The sequence below is a fragment of the Xiphias gladius genome, chromosome 5 (genome assembly GCF_016859285.1).
Source record: "Xiphias gladius isolate SHS-SW01 ecotype Sanya breed wild chromosome 5, ASM1685928v1, whole genome shotgun sequence".
Taxonomy (NCBI): domain Eukaryota; kingdom Metazoa; phylum Chordata; class Actinopteri; order Istiophoriformes; family Xiphiidae; genus Xiphias; species Xiphias gladius.
In genome coordinates this window covers 12793898-12810991 of record NC_053404.1, presented here as the reverse complement: position 1 = coordinate 12810991, position 17094 = coordinate 12793898, and the positions used below count along the sequence as shown (strand labels likewise).

Genomic DNA, 17094 nt, shown 5'->3' with positions numbered 1-17094 from the left:
TATATAGTTAGTACTTGTGTGTGCATTTAATGTATGTATGTGTTTTCGGTGACTTTTAATTTCAATTTGGCTGGTTTATAATCAACATAAAATCTTGAATATGTTAACTCTGTCCGATTAATTAATTTCATTAATTTTTGTCAAGCAGAAATACGACAGTCATATTGAATGCCTTCTTGGCCTGATTTTAATCATGAAATAGCAGAGTGAATGCAGCTAAATGATTCCTGCTTCACTGATTCTTGTAAACAACTTCCTTCCCTCGAAGCCTGTTGTTGCTGCATCTCTTCTAACTGAATTTCTCCTTAACTATTTGTGATTTCAGAAATTTGTACTATATGGGTGACTGTGTGTTGTACATAATTATTGCTTCTGGCAAAAAGTAATGGAGTATGTGATTTTCTTACTTTGGGTTTGCTGTGGTGTAGAGTAGCTATTTTTAGCGCACTGCTGGATTACTGAGATTTGATGGAGTCACAGACTGCTGAGTTTGCACCAGTAGCATTCCACCTCAGATGGACTCAATGCGGCATACATCCTCTCTGTCTGCATAAGGACACCAGTGTAGTGCTGCCTCCAGTGGATGAAACGGAAAGTAACACTATATCGACTGTACTCTATGAATGAATGAGGCAATGGCATTTGGAGTGATGCCCAAGACAAGAGATGCTTAGTCTGTGTTTCTGCTGAGCTGTGCCAGAGTTACTCTCATGATTGATAGTCAGATGGTGGAGCTCCATAATGAGCAGGTGGCCTACTTTTCCCAGAAAGGCAGTCAGTGCTGCTCATGACCTAATGGTGCATAGAAAAGAATGCCACAGTGTATTTTTCCAGCAGTAGAGCTTCTAAATAACAAACAACTCGTGTATGATTGTTAAATACAGTGTACTGCAGTATGTCACTACTTAGCAGACAGTTTTATCTCCTGCTCCAGTGCAAACATCACTCCTTATTGGAACTGTTGTTTCTCCTTTAGGGCTTTCTACCTGGATCAGTCCAACATGCCACCCAGCTCTGCACCCAAAGCTGCCCTCATAGATAAGGTAAGAGCAACCTAACACAACTCCATGCTGCATTACGTATTGGAAAAAACTGAAGAGCAGGATTAGATCTTATTGCTGCAACGTGGAAGTGCTCGCACGTGTAACATGTCGGAGCTTTCAGAATGGCAGTCGCACAACTGTAAAAATCAATAGATATCAAGTGGCATTGACTGAATCAGTTTGAATATATAACCCATTAAAAAAATATTCCCCAAATCATACATGGAATTACCAAATATTATTTGTCGTTACCCCTGACAAGCTGATGTGAACATTTTCTTTTCTTTTATCATAAATCTGTGAACACTGTATTACTAATCTACCTACCACAAGCATCTCATAATCTGCAAATCTATTCTCTTTATGCACTACTTTGCTCACAGACAGCCTGGCAATGTTATTTATTCATGTTTTATCCTGCACCAACCTCTGTCCCTCTGTGTCTGCCCAGTTGATGCGTCCCCTCAATGCTCTGGAGGAGCTTTACCGTCTGATGGAGAGTTTTATCAGTTGTCGCCGCACCGCTGCCTGTCAGTACACTGCATGCGGGGCTTCTGGAGTGGGGCTTCTCACTGTGGCCTCTGAGCTCTGCTCACGTCTGGGAGCCACACACATCGTCATGTGCAACAGCGGCGTTCACCGGTGAGTGTGTGGGCACATATACTGTGCATGTCTTCCAGTGCTGTATGAACCACCTCCAGACAAATTTTACGTTCCTGCTTATCATTTTCTTTCTTTTAACAAGTCTCTGCAATTTTTCTTTCTCTCTCATCTCTCTCGCACTGACACTCTTCTCACCTTTACCATTTCTACCACAGTTTCTGCCTGGTTCTGTGTTCCTTTTTTTATCCTCTGTCTACCACTCAATTTTATGAGATCTCCGTAGTCCAGCTCTCCTGCACTGTGGGGATTTTTGCTATTAATACACACTTCTCTGCATTAATTAACAGCTGGATATTCTAGTTAATAGAGCCCATTGTATCCCACACCAACTTAGGGACTTTTAAGTAGGCATAGCACTTTACACAGGAAGGTCAATTACTTCCATTCTCATTTAATTCTATATATGGCTGCCTAATTCACCTGCTGCTGAGGGCACCATTCATCAATGCATGAGGACAGAAATATCCTGATCGTTTGTCACCGCTGTTCCCTATTTCCAGCTTTCATCTTTCATCTCTTACTCTGCTCCTTCCCTCCACCCACCTAACCATCTCTCTGATTCTCTCTTTCCTCACCCCATGACAGTTTCCATGTCTTTTTGTCTTAGTCATGTGCGCAGGCTCACACACATGCGCTCATGCGTTCACTGGATGTGACTGATGGCTTGATATAGTGCTGTAGATGGAGCTGCCTGGTTGCCTGAACTCTAATAGAAAGTTCCTGTCTGTGCAATGACTGCTGCTACTTTATTAACCCACAGTCTGTGTATGTGTATATCTGTGTGTGTCTGTGCAATTATACACACTAGCCACAACTCACCCAGACAGGCTAAGTGTACTGTGACAAAGCAGGTGACAAGGCCTGCAATATTTAGGATTATTTGTGAATTGGCCTACTCCTTAAACACTGTTTTACCCTCCAAAGCTACAAAATGATGGGAATAATGGATTGACTATCACAGTAGTGTGAGTTAGAAATGTTTTGCCTGATGCAATTCTTCTTTCCTCTCATTAACTTTATATGTAACCCCCTTACTATTGACAGAATACAGATTATATATGAATAAACCAATTTTACTGCTTTCTCTGTATGATTAAAAGTATTAAAGTATTAAAAATCAATGTATTGCTCATGTAAATGGTGAGCAGAAAAACTAAATTTGGTATAATTGAAAAACCTATGAAACCAAGCCAGTAGATTAGTAATATGGAAATTGCATTATCAGTGTCGCAGCCTTCTCAGGCAGTATTGATTGGATTAGTTGGCTTGATGGATGAGTTTTAATAACAGTGAAAGCGTGATATTTTGGGGGAATCAGCAGTTTGCAATATTCTGGGCTCTTCTCTTCTCAAGATTTTTTTGTCCATCACCCCCACAAAAAACATTAGGACGACAAAAGGACAGTTCTCTGTTTGACAGCAATACAAAAACGAATGCAGAGGGGGAGAACGCATCAGAAGCAGAAGCCTAATCCACATTCCAAGGCACTAACTTGCTCAAAGACCTTATATTTTTTGCTTGTTTCTTCCACTTCTTTTTTCCTCATCCCCTTCTTTGTGTTTGTCGCTCTCTTGTTTCTTCTCATTTATAAGTAAGGACTCAGCTCTGGAGAAACACAGAGTGTAAATGGAATATGGGCTGGAACAACATAAAACAGATGGATATAAATCACATCATACTATCTCACCAACCCTAATGAAAAGGAAAACCGTGCAGCCTTAAGCACACACACAGATATTGTGCAGTTCCTTCATCCTGCTCCAGCTATAGAGATAAATAAAGATCCTCTGTGGGTGACATTTTTTTCCCTCTTTTATCGGTGTGGGAAGCTCAAAATGGGTTCTAAAAATATTCTGGGGTGGCCTGCAAATTGACATCTTTTGCAATTCCCTACTGGAATGTTGGTTGGTACATACTGGAGAAGATTGTTGAGTTCATTACTTTTATCACATCATGTTACACTATCATAAAGTTATGCAACTGAACCTTAAGGGGACTTTTAAATCTTGGTCTGATTGAGTATTGAGATTGAGTAAGAGTAATGATTCTCTGTAGCACTGTGTCCCTCATGAACATCTGATTCTTTTTTTTTTTTCTTAGTCAGTGTGAAACCCTACCACGAGAGAAGAAAACAGCTCAGATTTCTTAGCAGCCCCATGGCAGTCTTACTCAATGAAAGCGAGCCTGGCAGTGTTGGAACTTAGGACAGTTCAATTTGCAGTGGAAAGGCTCTGGATCAATATACTAGTACAGCTTGGTATCACAGAAAGGTCACCCAACAGCCTTGACAACCGTCAGTAGCTCTCCAAGGATTTATGCACATGCTGCTCTTTGTGTGTGTGTGTGTGTGGGTGTGTTTGTGCACGCGAAGGCGAGAGAGAGGAAGAGACAGTGTGTCTATGTATGTGCCTGGCAACAAAGTGTGCTGTAATTAATGAATCACAGACTCACGTCAACGCTCGTTTTACACACATCATACCATCATGGTGGCGAGAGTATATTGCCTCTGCCACATGAGACACACTGACTTGTCCTTGGACCCTTTTCTTTCGGCCGCAACGGGAAGTATCAATCCTGATGATGAGAAAACTGGGAAGTGTCCTTAAGTGCTGAAAGGTTTAATCGTCTTCTTCTGCTGAGTCTAAAGTGAAAACCAGGAGGTTCGCTATTATCCTGATGCCGCAGGTTCGCTGTGAGTGACATTTCAGTGGGAAATCAAATGATTCATTAGTGAGGAGATGAGCAAATGTGAAGCAGGAAGAATGTGATGGTAAAGACACGGTGTCAAGAGGAGCAATATGCGGAGAGATTTGATATAGTTGTACTGAATTCTGCCAGAGATTAATCATATCTGTATAAAGCCCAGAGTTTGAGTTTGGCATGCTTCTGTTTCCATTGATGTTTGTTTCAGTCTCAGATCTCGCTTTCAGTCTCCATCTGTTGGAAAGATTGCTTTACTGCAAAGCCTGAAAGCCTGTTGAGAAAGTGAATAAGTGACTGTTGAGTCAGAGAAGTTGTTTGTCACTATAGATGATTTTCTTGTGTCAAATACAGACTCTATGCTTTGGTTGTACAGCATCAGTGAAAAGGGAAAATGCAGTAAATGCCCTATGTTTCTTGGATAAAAAAATTTTATTCCCAAAAACTGCATTAACAGGACAAAGATTCTGAATTCTGATTTACCCATGAACCAATTTGACATCCACTTCCCTAGTGCTGATAGATCCTGATCCTGACGTTATGTTTCCTCTCTGATTGACAGCTGCACTCTGAGTGTGACACTAGAGCAGGCCATCCTGCTGGCCCGAAACCATGGCTTGCCCCCTCGTTGCATCATGCAGGCCACTGATGTCATGAGGAAACAGGTATGTACTTTATTTTGCACATGCATACTATTCAAACATACACAACGTTACTGTGTACATAGCCTCTTTGTTATTTTCTACTCAGCCTCCTAATATTGCTGCTACAACAACTTTTTCTGCTACGGTCCCTGCAATGGAATTTTCTGTCTTGGAGTGAATTTGTGTTTCAATGCTCAATGCATTTTTTGCATCTAAGATCATTAGATAAACTGTATGCTTCACTGATAAAGCTAGGCTGCCAAAATTGTACTACCTTTAATGGTGTTAATAGAGGATCAATAGGAAGCCATTTTAGCTTCCTTGGTCAATGTTTGATTTCTCTCAGACACTAATACTTTAATAAGAATGCAATTTTTAAAGGCAGCCAATAGTAAATATATTTTTTGGTGTTTAAAGAATTGGTTGCTGCTGTCCACAAGACTGGTTGAGTGTCTGATGCATGTCTATTTTGGGTCAAGAGAAGGAATTCCCATGTGCGTACACATTTTAACCCCACAAAAAGCTCTGGCCATGACCAGATCTTGGCATATACTGTATGTCAGGTGCTTATTAGAAGTTCTGTAAGTGGTGGTTATTTTGCCGTTTACAGTGAAAGGAGAGTTTAGTTGAGAGGCCAAGACACTGCAAGAAGAAAAGGCTTTTAATTTCTACACTCAGAGTACTGGGCTGGCAGCCAGGTGGATGCAACTCTTTGCATTGTTTGACCTTGAGTACTACTGTATGTGGCTTGAAAAAAAATCTTGTGGAGGATGTGGTTTGAGATATTTTCTATTGAATATAAAAAGGTGCAGTTATTTGCTTTGGTGAATTTATCAGAAGAGAACTTTTTTTCATAACGTTTCTATATCTGTCAGTTGACATTTTCTATTTTCTTGCATCATCATTGACCTACACACCACTGAGAAGAGATTGTTCAGTCCAGATAGAGAGCAGAGGAGAGTCTGCTCTGCTGAGTGTGTGTGTGTGTGTGTGTGTGTGTGTGTGTGTGTGTGTGTCCTTGCTCTCAGACATAAGCTGATGAATCTGATGAATCTGATGAATATGAATATCACTCAGTCTTTGGATGACGTTTCTTCTTCCTTGCTGAATAGTCGTACTTACTCACAAAAAGGTTATCAGCATAGCCTCCAGTCCAATCCAGTAAGCTCAGACAGAATTCAGAATGAGAATGCGAAATTGGTCCAAATACTGATTTGTAAACATCTGCATAACAATTTCCAATATCTGGACTGTAAGGGAAGAGTATACAGTATATATACAATAACTATGTAAGAGGAAAACTCATGGTCCCTCCCTTTTAGACTTTGTTTTTCCTGTTTCAGCATATGGAAGGCAAATGTTTTAACTGTTTTTATAAATGCTAGGAAAGGTAGGAGGAAGATGCAGAAACAACATCTATAAAACATCTGCTACCAGTTATAAAAGATACATGCAGCATTTTATATGTGTGTGGATATTTGAGTGAATTAGTGTTCATTATAAAACAGCGGAGGACTGTGCATGTTAACACTGTCACATACTTGCACTTTGCTGCTTCTTGGATAGCCATATCTACCATATTTTATATCATTTTATCCAATGTATTTTTAGCCATGATAGTGGCATGGATCTGTTGTGGTCTGTCGGTCGTTACAACTCTTTTAATGAGAGACTCTGAACAATTATCAGATGGATTGCCATGACGTATCCTACTGATTTTAGTGATCCCCTGACCTTTTCTTTAAATTTCCCCTTGATTTACAATACCTTTGGTATCATAAAATACTAAAAGTTTTATTATTTAAAGTTTTATCTATGTCAACCAAGTTCCACTTGTTGAAGAAACAGTAAAAAGAGTTTTATTTCTGCTGGTGTCTCAGATTCATCTGATCTTCTCTGGGTGCCGTGTGCTGTAGGGACATTAGGGGGCATCTCTGTCTGGAGGCATCAGAATGGATGGCTGTGATGCACATCGAATAATTGCTGATGCTATCCAGCTATCTGGACGTGACTCGGGGCAGACACTAAGATGGCAGACGGCAGAGCTGTAACCGAGAGGTCAGCTAATGCATTTTTGGCCAGTCACTCCCTCTCTACTTAAAAAGGAGATGCTGATGACCTCTTTGGATAATGATTCAATTGTGTATTTTTGCGTGCGTGTGTGCATCATAGAGGGACATTGGGTATTTGTGAGTGCAGATGTTTGTGTGAGTCTAAATTGAGAGGCTAAGTTGCTCCCTGCCCCCCTATAGTTGTGTATCTGCCGACACTGCGCACAGCCAGCAGACTAGAGAAACATTAGCAAAGAGCAGACATGCACCTGACTGGGCATAATCAAACTATGCAGGACACAAATACTACTAGCATTCATCTTTCAAAGTCCTTTATACTTGCTTTTTTATCCTTACAAAGACAATTCTGCATACATAGTTAGAAACCAGACAGATGCAATTGATAAATGGCACACTGCAGCTGTGTCAACATGCATCAAAGGACATCTACTTTACAACCATTGTAGGTTTATAGGAGCTGTTAAAGCCTAAAACTTATATTTTTTCTCTAACAGGTGACTGCCAGTCATTCATGGCCTGACGGCAAGCAATTTCACTTTAGGGGGAACTTGTGTCATTAAACAAACAAAAAAAAAAAAAAATCATCAGACGTATTTCACCCAAGATGGTGACCAATCCTAGCTCATCTCTGGGCTCAGCCTGACATTTAAAATATGCAAACAAATCTGTTCAACAACAAAGTCCAAGGGGAAACTATCGACCTAAGAAGAGTTATACCACTAAAATCAGGAAGACCTCAAAACTTTCCAATGCTCTCTGATTTAAAAAAAAAAAAAAAGTGCAATACACTAATGTTGGTAATGCACATATAATTCCAGATAGTAAAGAGTTTGAATGATACTACTCAGCAATGTATTATTTACAAACAAAAGATGAATCACCTGATTCCTCACTGTAATTTCTTTGCATACAAAGCTTTGGGCAAAAGCATTTTCAATACTCAGACGATACAAATGTTCTTTGGCTTACTGTCTAAGCTTTGTTTAAGCTCTTCTCTCTATAGTTTTATTCCTAGCTCCAATTTATGGACATTGCATTTCAACCTGATCCACGATGTCATCAATTGTTGATGTCTGTTTGTCTTTTAGGGAGCAAGAGTTCAGAATTCTGCCAAAAATCTGGGGGTGAGGGATCGCACACCGTCATCAGTCCCAAGGTAAAACTGCAGTCATTTCCTGTCTATGTGGGATAACATCAACCTATTAAATTAAGGGGCCTTAGCGGGCTTTGTATGTAATAGCCCATTAACTACAAATAACATATACTTTACACTATTTGTGACCATTTTCAAAATGGCATGAATGTCAACTTTAAGAGACCTGAAATCTGCTTAACATATAAAACTTTTTTTTTTGTTTAAATATATGTTGTCGCATGGTAATGTAGTTGCAAGAAAGGACTGTTTTGAATTTCCTTCCTTGTCGATGCTTCCAGAGACTCTCTGATTTGAAAATTTGCTGGGGCCAAATGGTTCCATTAATGGGGAGCTCCCTGTTCTCGCTAGCTGCAAGACGAGGGCAAGGACTGCCTCAGTCATTTGGCTGTGACATATAGGCTTTTGTGTGACAGGCAGCCCTTTTGAACCTTTTAGTGAAATTGACAAATAGAATTAAGTAGCGGGATGATCAGTGTTGAGACATTGTGGTCGCGGAGCAAAATTGCTGCACTCTCAGTAGGTTTGTGTCATAATTGTCACACTGTGAGTTAGTGTTGTAGAATATGTAAGTGTGCTTTGTGGATCATGAGATATGCTGGTTGTTCTCACTCTCACTGACGTGTAGATGAAAGGGACAGTTATATTTTAGTGTAAGTTTACCCTGCAGCCATGCAATGCAGAGTGAGTCTCTTCAAAACAAAAAAGATGTGAATGGTGCAATTGATCATTTAAACTACAGAAGTGTTGTTTTAAGTAGTGTTTTTTTAAGATGCAAGAAATACAGCTGATATTGGAGAAATATGTACTGAGATTAGAGAAAATTTGTAGCTAAAGTAATGTTTTCTATTCATTAAGGCAGCAGAACAGAACATATAATCCTGGACTGTGAGAGGTGCATTGGTAGGATTAGAATTGTCATGGACTTTATAATGGCAACAGTAAGAAAACTATTAGGCCAGTATGGAGGCTTTCTTATTCTCTTACAAATGCAAACAGCTGTAACCACTGCATAGTTCTTGTGGCATTTAAAACACAAAGTGTATGACAACTGTACATTTTACATTTTATATTTATAAAAAATGTCCTTATGGATGTTACCAATTTATACTTTGTACCAACAACACTTGTGAATGTAAAAAACTAAACTCTGAAGTATTTTTTTTACTGTTTGAACATAGTTAATGTTGTTTGACTTGTAGTGCAAAGCTGGATGTGCGCTACTAAGGGTAATTATTCTTCCAGTGCTAACAGCTTTCTTCTTGAAACTGCAGCTAGATCTCTGGTTACATTTCCTTTGCAGTCAACAGAAAATTTTTTAGGGAAGAGAAAATTTCTCACTGACTGATAAGCATTGTTCAGTGTTAACAGTACTGTTGGAATGTAATTAAATGCTATAATGCATGTGTGTTTCTATGATCAGGTTGTACAAGCTGTGCCAGCCTCCACCCCCAGATGGTGACCAATAATGCATTGGATCCAGGAAGATGCTGAAGAAGTCGTGGGGAGATTTGCGTCCCAAGCATTCTGCTCTTAAGGTTTTTCCTCCACTCATGAAGGATCAACTTAATTAAACAGTTACTGAACATTTTGATATGTTCAGACTAGCTGCCTGAAGTGTAAATAGAAATTTAAAAGCCGTTAATAGTATTTTTAATACTTTATATTTTTCACAGTTGTATTTTATACATATTTAGGTTTTTTATTGTATAATGCATCAGACAAGAAGATATTTCAGATTGAGGAAACAAAAGATTTTACGCCCGGAGAATGGAGTTGAATTAGCTCAGTGAAATTGAATGAACCCCATCAGTTCACTGTCTGCATATTATGGGCTGAAAATTATATTTGTTTTCATGAGTGACATTAGCATTACATGTTACTAGTTTAATTTGCATATGAAAGAAGCAAGATAATATTGATTAAAAGAATACTGGATGTAATTTGTCTTATGTCTGTTCAAATTAGCCAATAATTTTTCTGCTTCTGTTCTCTGACTTCTATGCTTTATCCATTCTGTCAGACTTTTGATAACCATATGAATGTGTGCTTTGTAACATTCCTCAACATGATTTATATTCGCTTGTAAAAATTAAGCAAAATTATGCTGAAAGAATTATGCTCTTGTTTCCCACTGATTCAGAATTTCTATGACTGTTATATGCATGCATGTAAAGATGTTCAATGGTTTATCAGTATTAACATATAATAGGATTTTGGGAGTAGAGCTATGAGATATACTATGTTATTTTATATTGACAGTACTCAGGATTAAAGTGACTCTCTTTGTTACTTATTATTGGATGTTATCATTGTATAGTGGATGACTAGCTCACTACTACTACAAACAACCAAGTGATAATAAACTGCATCAATAAGCTCCATTAGTGTTCCTACATACATATACTGTATGTCTTTGTTTCATCACTGTAAAAGTGAAGGTCGACTATTGCTGAAAATTGTCCTCAAAACACTAAAATGTTGCCATGTACACAGTATGTAAAAATATATTAAAGCTGATGGGCACTTCTTTAGTTTTTGCTCATGGGAATGAACCAGAACACTGTCGTCTAGTAAGAGTATTAGCTTAATTGGAAGAAAAATTAATTATTGATTAAAAAAATAAAAAATAAATTTAAAACAAAACTGACTGAACTTTCATATTTTCTCACGCTAATAAGTCGAATGCACTGCACCTGCGGGAATTACTGTCAGTGCACGTGCTGCGCAGTTTATTAGCGTGAAATCTTTGCTCCACATCCAGGTGGATGCATTACAAGACACGCAACTGCGCCGAGCAGAGAAGAACAAAAGCGGGGCTAGGCTGAGCTCGCTCGATAAATGGGAGTGGCGGTGGCACAGTTCACGCTGACAGCCAGTGAGCGGAAGATTTGTAATCTCTGTCACAGAGCTGCTGTGCCATTGCCCTCCGCGAGGAAGCTGCCGCCAGAGGAGTCACTGAGGCGACAAACTGGGGATTGTCCCGGGCTGAGTCTTCACAACGAGCCGGGCTCAGAGCCGCCTGCCCCGCACTTGACGCAGCCGCTCTGTACTCAACATGGCTCCGCTGCAGCCCACTAGGTGAAATTTTTGCACATTTTGGTGGCCGAGACGCCGCTTGAAGGACGAATGACACCGGCTCACCCTATGATTTCATCCTGCTGAAAGCAATTGCGAGGCACCACAGTTTCTTCATGGCGTCTCCACAACAGTCAAGAATTCAGTCGTACCTGGAAAAGAATAAAATCGGACCCTTGTTTGAGGTGAGTGCCCAAATTCATATAAGAACTCTGAAGTTCTTGGCTGCCAATTTAAGGAACCATTGCTTTGCACCATCCGCTAATATCTATAGTTTGTGCTAAACTGCAATGTGAGCTGGCACTCTGAAGTAACTGAGGATATATTGAACTGTATTACTCCTCCCTACATGCACTTGTACTGTAGATGTTAAAGCAATCGGTTGATAAAATGGAAAAACGTTTATTTTTATGTACTTCGGCGTCTGAATGTCTTTAGAGCGGACACCTTTCTGAAACGTACCACTGCGCTCCATTTAAAATGACATAGTGTAGTGCAGAAACACATAAAGAAATATTGGCTGCCGTGTTCTCCCTCACATTTAGCCCTTCCATCAGGGATTTTCTTTTCAAAAGATGATGATGTACCCTGTCATTTACTGCCTCAACAATGTTACACTTTGTTGAAGTTAGGGCCACTCAGGGAAGCTGGTTGTAATTCACATCGCATAGCAGGCTTGGACACAGCCTAACTAACTACCTGCCTCTCTGTCTGTTTGTAAGTTAAGGGATCTATGTGTTCATCCCAGTGTATTCTCAGTTGCATCTAAGCTTCCCAGGGGAGGGCATGACTTCATCCTTTGTTTGCTATTGGATTTATTGCTTAAAGCAGAAAGGCATAAGTGTGAGGCATAATCGGAGAGACAGACGAAGCATCCAACTGGCTTTTGCTTGAGATGCAGAAGACCTGTTAGTCTGTCAGTCGCTGTTAAACAAGAATGACAACTGGCAAGCCACATGTAATATCACCATGAGAAACGCGTGGGGACACAGTAGGATGGCATCCACTGTGTTCATAGCAAAGCAATATTCACATGCACATGATGTGTTTCGCAAAGTGCTGACATTTCAGTTCTGTACTTCAGCTGGATATGTAGCCGCAGCGCGCACACAAACATGACCCGCATGTTATACAGATATAAGAGCAGTAGTGAGGCCCGTTTCAGCGCTGGACAGAGACTTATGCCTAACATGCATTTAAACCCACGAAGAAGACAGGAAATCTTATTATGAGGCCACAGCAGTCACTGAAGCTCAACTGCACAATGATATCCTCTGTGTGCTCTCTCTGTTTGTTTTTCCTCCCTCCATCTTCCTTTTCCACCTGTCTCCCCCTCTGCTCTCCGCCTCAGTTCTCCTGCCTGTGTTTTCTCTTCATTTTGCCTCTATGCACAGTTAAATTGTGTTGCATTTATGTGACATTTGAAGATGATTAAAGCAAAGTGCTCTGTGTGACATTAGGGTGCTGCTTGTGGTGCTGATCAAAACACCTTTGTTCCAAAGATCAGTGAGCTAATATGGCAAAGCTTTTACATGCTTTGTATTGCATCCTGAAGTCTGTCCTAAAGACACCATGCAGACTTTTTATTCTGACCAAAAATGACATGGATCATTGCTGAGTCGTTCACATTATTTAGATGGCGAATGGTTTATTGTGGGGCTGAATTGTGCAGTGTAGATTTTCAGGGGAAACTGACAGGCTTTTAATGGTAGTGAGAAAGAGGTGTTGTAAGAGGAAAATAATTGAAAACTCTCCTGGGTATGCCACTATCCTCATGAGAAAATTATATAGCTGCTACCCAGGTGCTGTGCTTGGAAAAACATGGCCATTTCATTGTTGTGTCGAAGAAAATCGATCTATGTGCATTCAGCTGTGAAGAAACAAGTTTTTTTTTTATTGGAAGAATCCAGGAGAGAGGCTGGAATTCCTCTTGTAATTTTCTTTTTGATCAGATGTAGAGAAGTGGTACAGCAGATCTAATCATACGGCTGTTCTGTTGTGCTGCTTAAACTAAAAAGAGCTCACTGAAACTTTGATTGCCATCAAACATAAGTACATGTTTGAATGTTTGCATTTTTTGCCGGTAAAATGCATCAGTTAAAATGACACACAAAACTTCCAATTACAAGAGACGCTGTGCAGAAATAAAAGTATTATTCTATTACCCGTTGATACAAAGTGTATTATAATACAAAACATATTAACATTGACAATATGATGGTCTAAGGTGTCATATGGTGTACATATTGTAAATCCCTTTGAGGCAAATTTGTGATTTTGGGCTGACAGAATTTTAAATTGTCTAGTAGCACAGATATGGCCAGCATACAGTAAAAGGGAAACCAACATGATGACCAGTAACAGTAATAAATTAGCTGTAACATGAACCAAAACCCCAAATTTCAAGGACTGAGACAAAGCACTACATGCATTGCAGTGAGATTGAAGAGTTTCTGTAGTGAATTAAATAATTTCCACAGAAAGAGTAAACGTATTGTTAATTTAAAAGCTGAATTTAGTTTTGCTGTGCAATAATTGCCTAAATATATTTTATTTAGGAGCCTTAAAAAACTCCCTCACATTATTTCATGTACAAGTATGTAATGTAGCATTAAGTGCATCTAAGTTATGGGTCCTCCTACATTATGTATGAATGTGAAAGAGTTCGCTCTCTAATCTGTATCAAATTAACACTGTGGGTTTCTTATTTCATGTTTTGTAAACACAACCTCAATGTATAAAACAATTTCTTCACCACAAACTGTTCTTTCTCTTTATTTTTCTGTCAAACTCATCTGCAAAACCCCATCACTTCCTCCTCATACTCAACACACAGCAAGGGGGGGTCCATTTTCTCACTCCGATGAGACATATCCTATGATTTGCCAGTGAATTGATTTCTTTTCCCTCTCAATAATGAAATGGTTGCTTTGCAGAGATAGCAAACTGAGTCAACAGCAGTGGATTATTCTCTAAAAAGTGAAACCGCCTTTCATAATAATTGAAGTAATTGCACCCCAGATTATTGTCAGCCACTTTATATTGGTATTCTTTTCAAACACCTACTCTTTTCCAATCACTTAATAGTTTAGGTGCAGCATGAACTTTCATCTCTGTGTTGCATGAAGAATTGTAGTTAGTATAGACATTAAAACAAGTTGAAGGCCACATATTCAGGATCCCCTTTTATACTCTTTATGATACCAATAATAAAAAGATACAGCAAGCATATGTGTGTTACTTACTGCCTTATTGCATCATACAAAGGATAAAAGTCCCCCTTACCTTGCATTTGTCATTGTAACAGAAACAGTTCAATTGTCTGAAAGAATCTGTAGAATGCTTCAGTCTTTGTATTATCAAAGTGGATCTGCAGAAACTACCCGTAAACGTCTGACATTTAAACTCATGAAACAGGACCAGTAGGTAAAACTGGAGCACTCTTTGCCTTTATCACCAGACAGTATGAAACCCGCTCTCATGTTCCTCCCTGCTTTGATCTGTCAATCATATCTAAGGCAATATAATTGCTCTATTGGAACAGTGAGCTGATGGATCATGTAACTGTAGCTTAGACTTAAAAAGTTGAGTTATGACAGTGTTCTCTGGAAGAAAATGGTGTCATTGTTCATGACAAAGTTTGAATTTTCGGTAAGAGACTTTAAGAGCTTGAATATAGGTCTCTGTTCTTACTATTGGTGTTGCTACTTAAAGTGAACTTAAATAACTTTGGCCTCCTCCTATAGACTTCGCTGAGGGAATTATACGGTATATTCATTGTGTGTAGTTCTTCTAACCTGCTGTGCTTAGGGTCTTAGTAGTGCAGTCCTGCAGTACTGGAAAGAGGTCAATCAGGCAGGCAGAAATGCCAATTGTAATTTTAATTTTAAAATCCTATCCTAGCAAACTGTGAAGGCATGCTAAAAGTCAATACAATCAATTTGGAAGTACAGTATATGATTTGCAATTTCCTGTGGCAATTTGTTATGACACTGTGTGAAAATTGAAACAAGGCCTTTCATTTTTGTTGTTTCTGGGGGCCAGAGGAAGACATTAGAATTCACATTTAGAAATCAACACCATCAAAATTCAAAGGAGAGAAACAGTTTGTGATTAGTTAAACTCGGGCATTACCAAATAGACCATGTTTTGGTTTTTATTTTCTAAGAACTATTCTATTATTGCATTCAAATTTGGTGATGGTCTAAAGTGTGGTGATTCGATATGACAGATATTTGGTCATGCATGGGTTAATACAGCTCCCCTTCAGGCACACTTAGGGTAATTACTACAAGACAGGAGGCTGAACAGGCAACCTAAGGCTAGCTTGGTCCTAGGGGAGTACAGGAAGGGGCGAAGAGGGAAGGCAAAGGATATCTGGGAGATCAGGCAGTGAGACAATGATTGAAGTTTAATATGACGAAGCTCTAGAGAGTGGAGGCAGGGAGTGTCTGCGATTTGTGAGAGTAAGGGAAAACAGTACAGTGTCTCTGGTGCATGCTAATAAAGTTATCATGTCCTATGACAGCCTAAGGATGCAGATGGCTTACTGCTGCGTGTAGTTGATAGTCATGCTGGTGGTATGGGAGAGCTGATCATCTGATACACAGAACCTTGACTGTTAGCCTACATGTGTTCAGCTGGTGAAAAATAACTTCATGTGTGTGTATGTTTTTCCACGAACGTATTAATACAGTATGTGTCTGTGCAAATGGGTATATACTATATTGGGGTCCGGAAAGAGGGTGTGCTTTGTGCTGAATCTTCTTCTGCCTGAATTTTTAAGTCAGCTTTTTACTATGAGTGATAGGGTCTACAAGACCCCTATCTCTCATATGTTTTGTTTATTTTACATTAGAGAATTGTTTTTTTTGTTTTTGTTTTTTTGTGCTCTTCTCACTTGTTTGAGGTGGGTGGGGTTCTGTTGGAAAAAAAACACAATGAGATGTATTTCTGTGCACCAATCTTTAAATCAAAATCTGATATCAGTTGTAGTGTTGTTACTTTATGTCGTCAATCAAATGTGATCCAAAGATATCCAAACAGTCCCGAGGACACAGATTAGCTGTATTTTTGAATGTTAACCTCTTAATAACTATTGCTTAAAGATTTTTTTTTTTTTCATAACTTCAGCTTTGTTTGATTATTCACTAATATTTATTGTTATAGAGAAATACTCCAGATTTGAAAACATGTTTTCATGGGCTTTAAATATTGCAGTGGTGGTCAAATCAACTTCTTAATCTGTAATTCTTTATATACTTTGTAGTCTAATATAGTCTATTTATTCCCCTTGTTGGATGTTTTTTTTTTTTCATTGCGATAAATAGTAAATCTAATAGATATACAGCACTACATAATTCAATGCTATCTGGATCAAAACATTTGTAACTTATGTAATTATATTAACGTATCAGTTCACATTTTTTCCAAGTCTGTCTTGAAACAATACTCAAGTGCCCATATTTACATTAAAATAGTTTTTGCTTGCTGTAATCATTTGTACTTTTCATACTGGCTGTGAAGTCACCTCTTCCTAAAGTCACATGCTTCTAATTTGATTGATGAGAGCCAAAATCCGCAGTTCTCATTCTGTGCAAAAATCTATTCCAGCAGTCTCAATTTATCAAATCAAGTGCAGGGAATCAAAGTTACAGTCTTTTTAAATACACGTCATCAGACACTGTTTCCTTGATGAGCTGCAGTGGAGGAATAATAACACAAAGAGGAATTTGTGCACC

The 17094-nt window shown here is 39.0% G+C and overlaps 2 protein-coding genes across 4 annotated transcripts in view; both read left to right on the top strand.

The window, feature by feature from the left end:
- prex2 (phosphatidylinositol-3,4,5-trisphosphate-dependent Rac exchange factor 2) overlaps nt 1-10867 on the top strand; it is a 93699-nt gene extending 82832 nt beyond the window's left edge. For all 3 annotated transcript variants that reach the window (XM_040126659.1, XM_040126658.1, XM_040126657.1), the window contains exons 37-41: nt 977-1043; nt 1495-1685; nt 4969-5071; nt 8211-8278; nt 9699-10867. In XM_040126659.1, the coding sequence (XP_039982593.1) occupies nt 977-1043; nt 1495-1685; nt 4969-5071; nt 8211-8278; nt 9699-9744 (475 nt within the window). In that variant the 3' untranslated portion in view covers nt 9745-10867. The remainder of the gene's footprint in view (nt 1-976; nt 1044-1494; nt 1686-4968; nt 5072-8210; nt 8279-9698) is intronic.
- Nucleotides 10868-11015: 148 nt separating this feature from the next.
- Nucleotides 11016-17094, top strand: part of c5h8orf34 (chromosome 5 C8orf34 homolog) — a 56761-nt gene continuing 50682 nt past the window's right edge. The window contains exon 1 of the mRNA XM_040127425.1: nt 11016-11538. Within this exon, the coding sequence (XP_039983359.1) occupies nt 11470-11538 (69 nt within the window). The 5' untranslated portion in view covers nt 11016-11469. The remainder of the gene's footprint in view (nt 11539-17094) is intronic.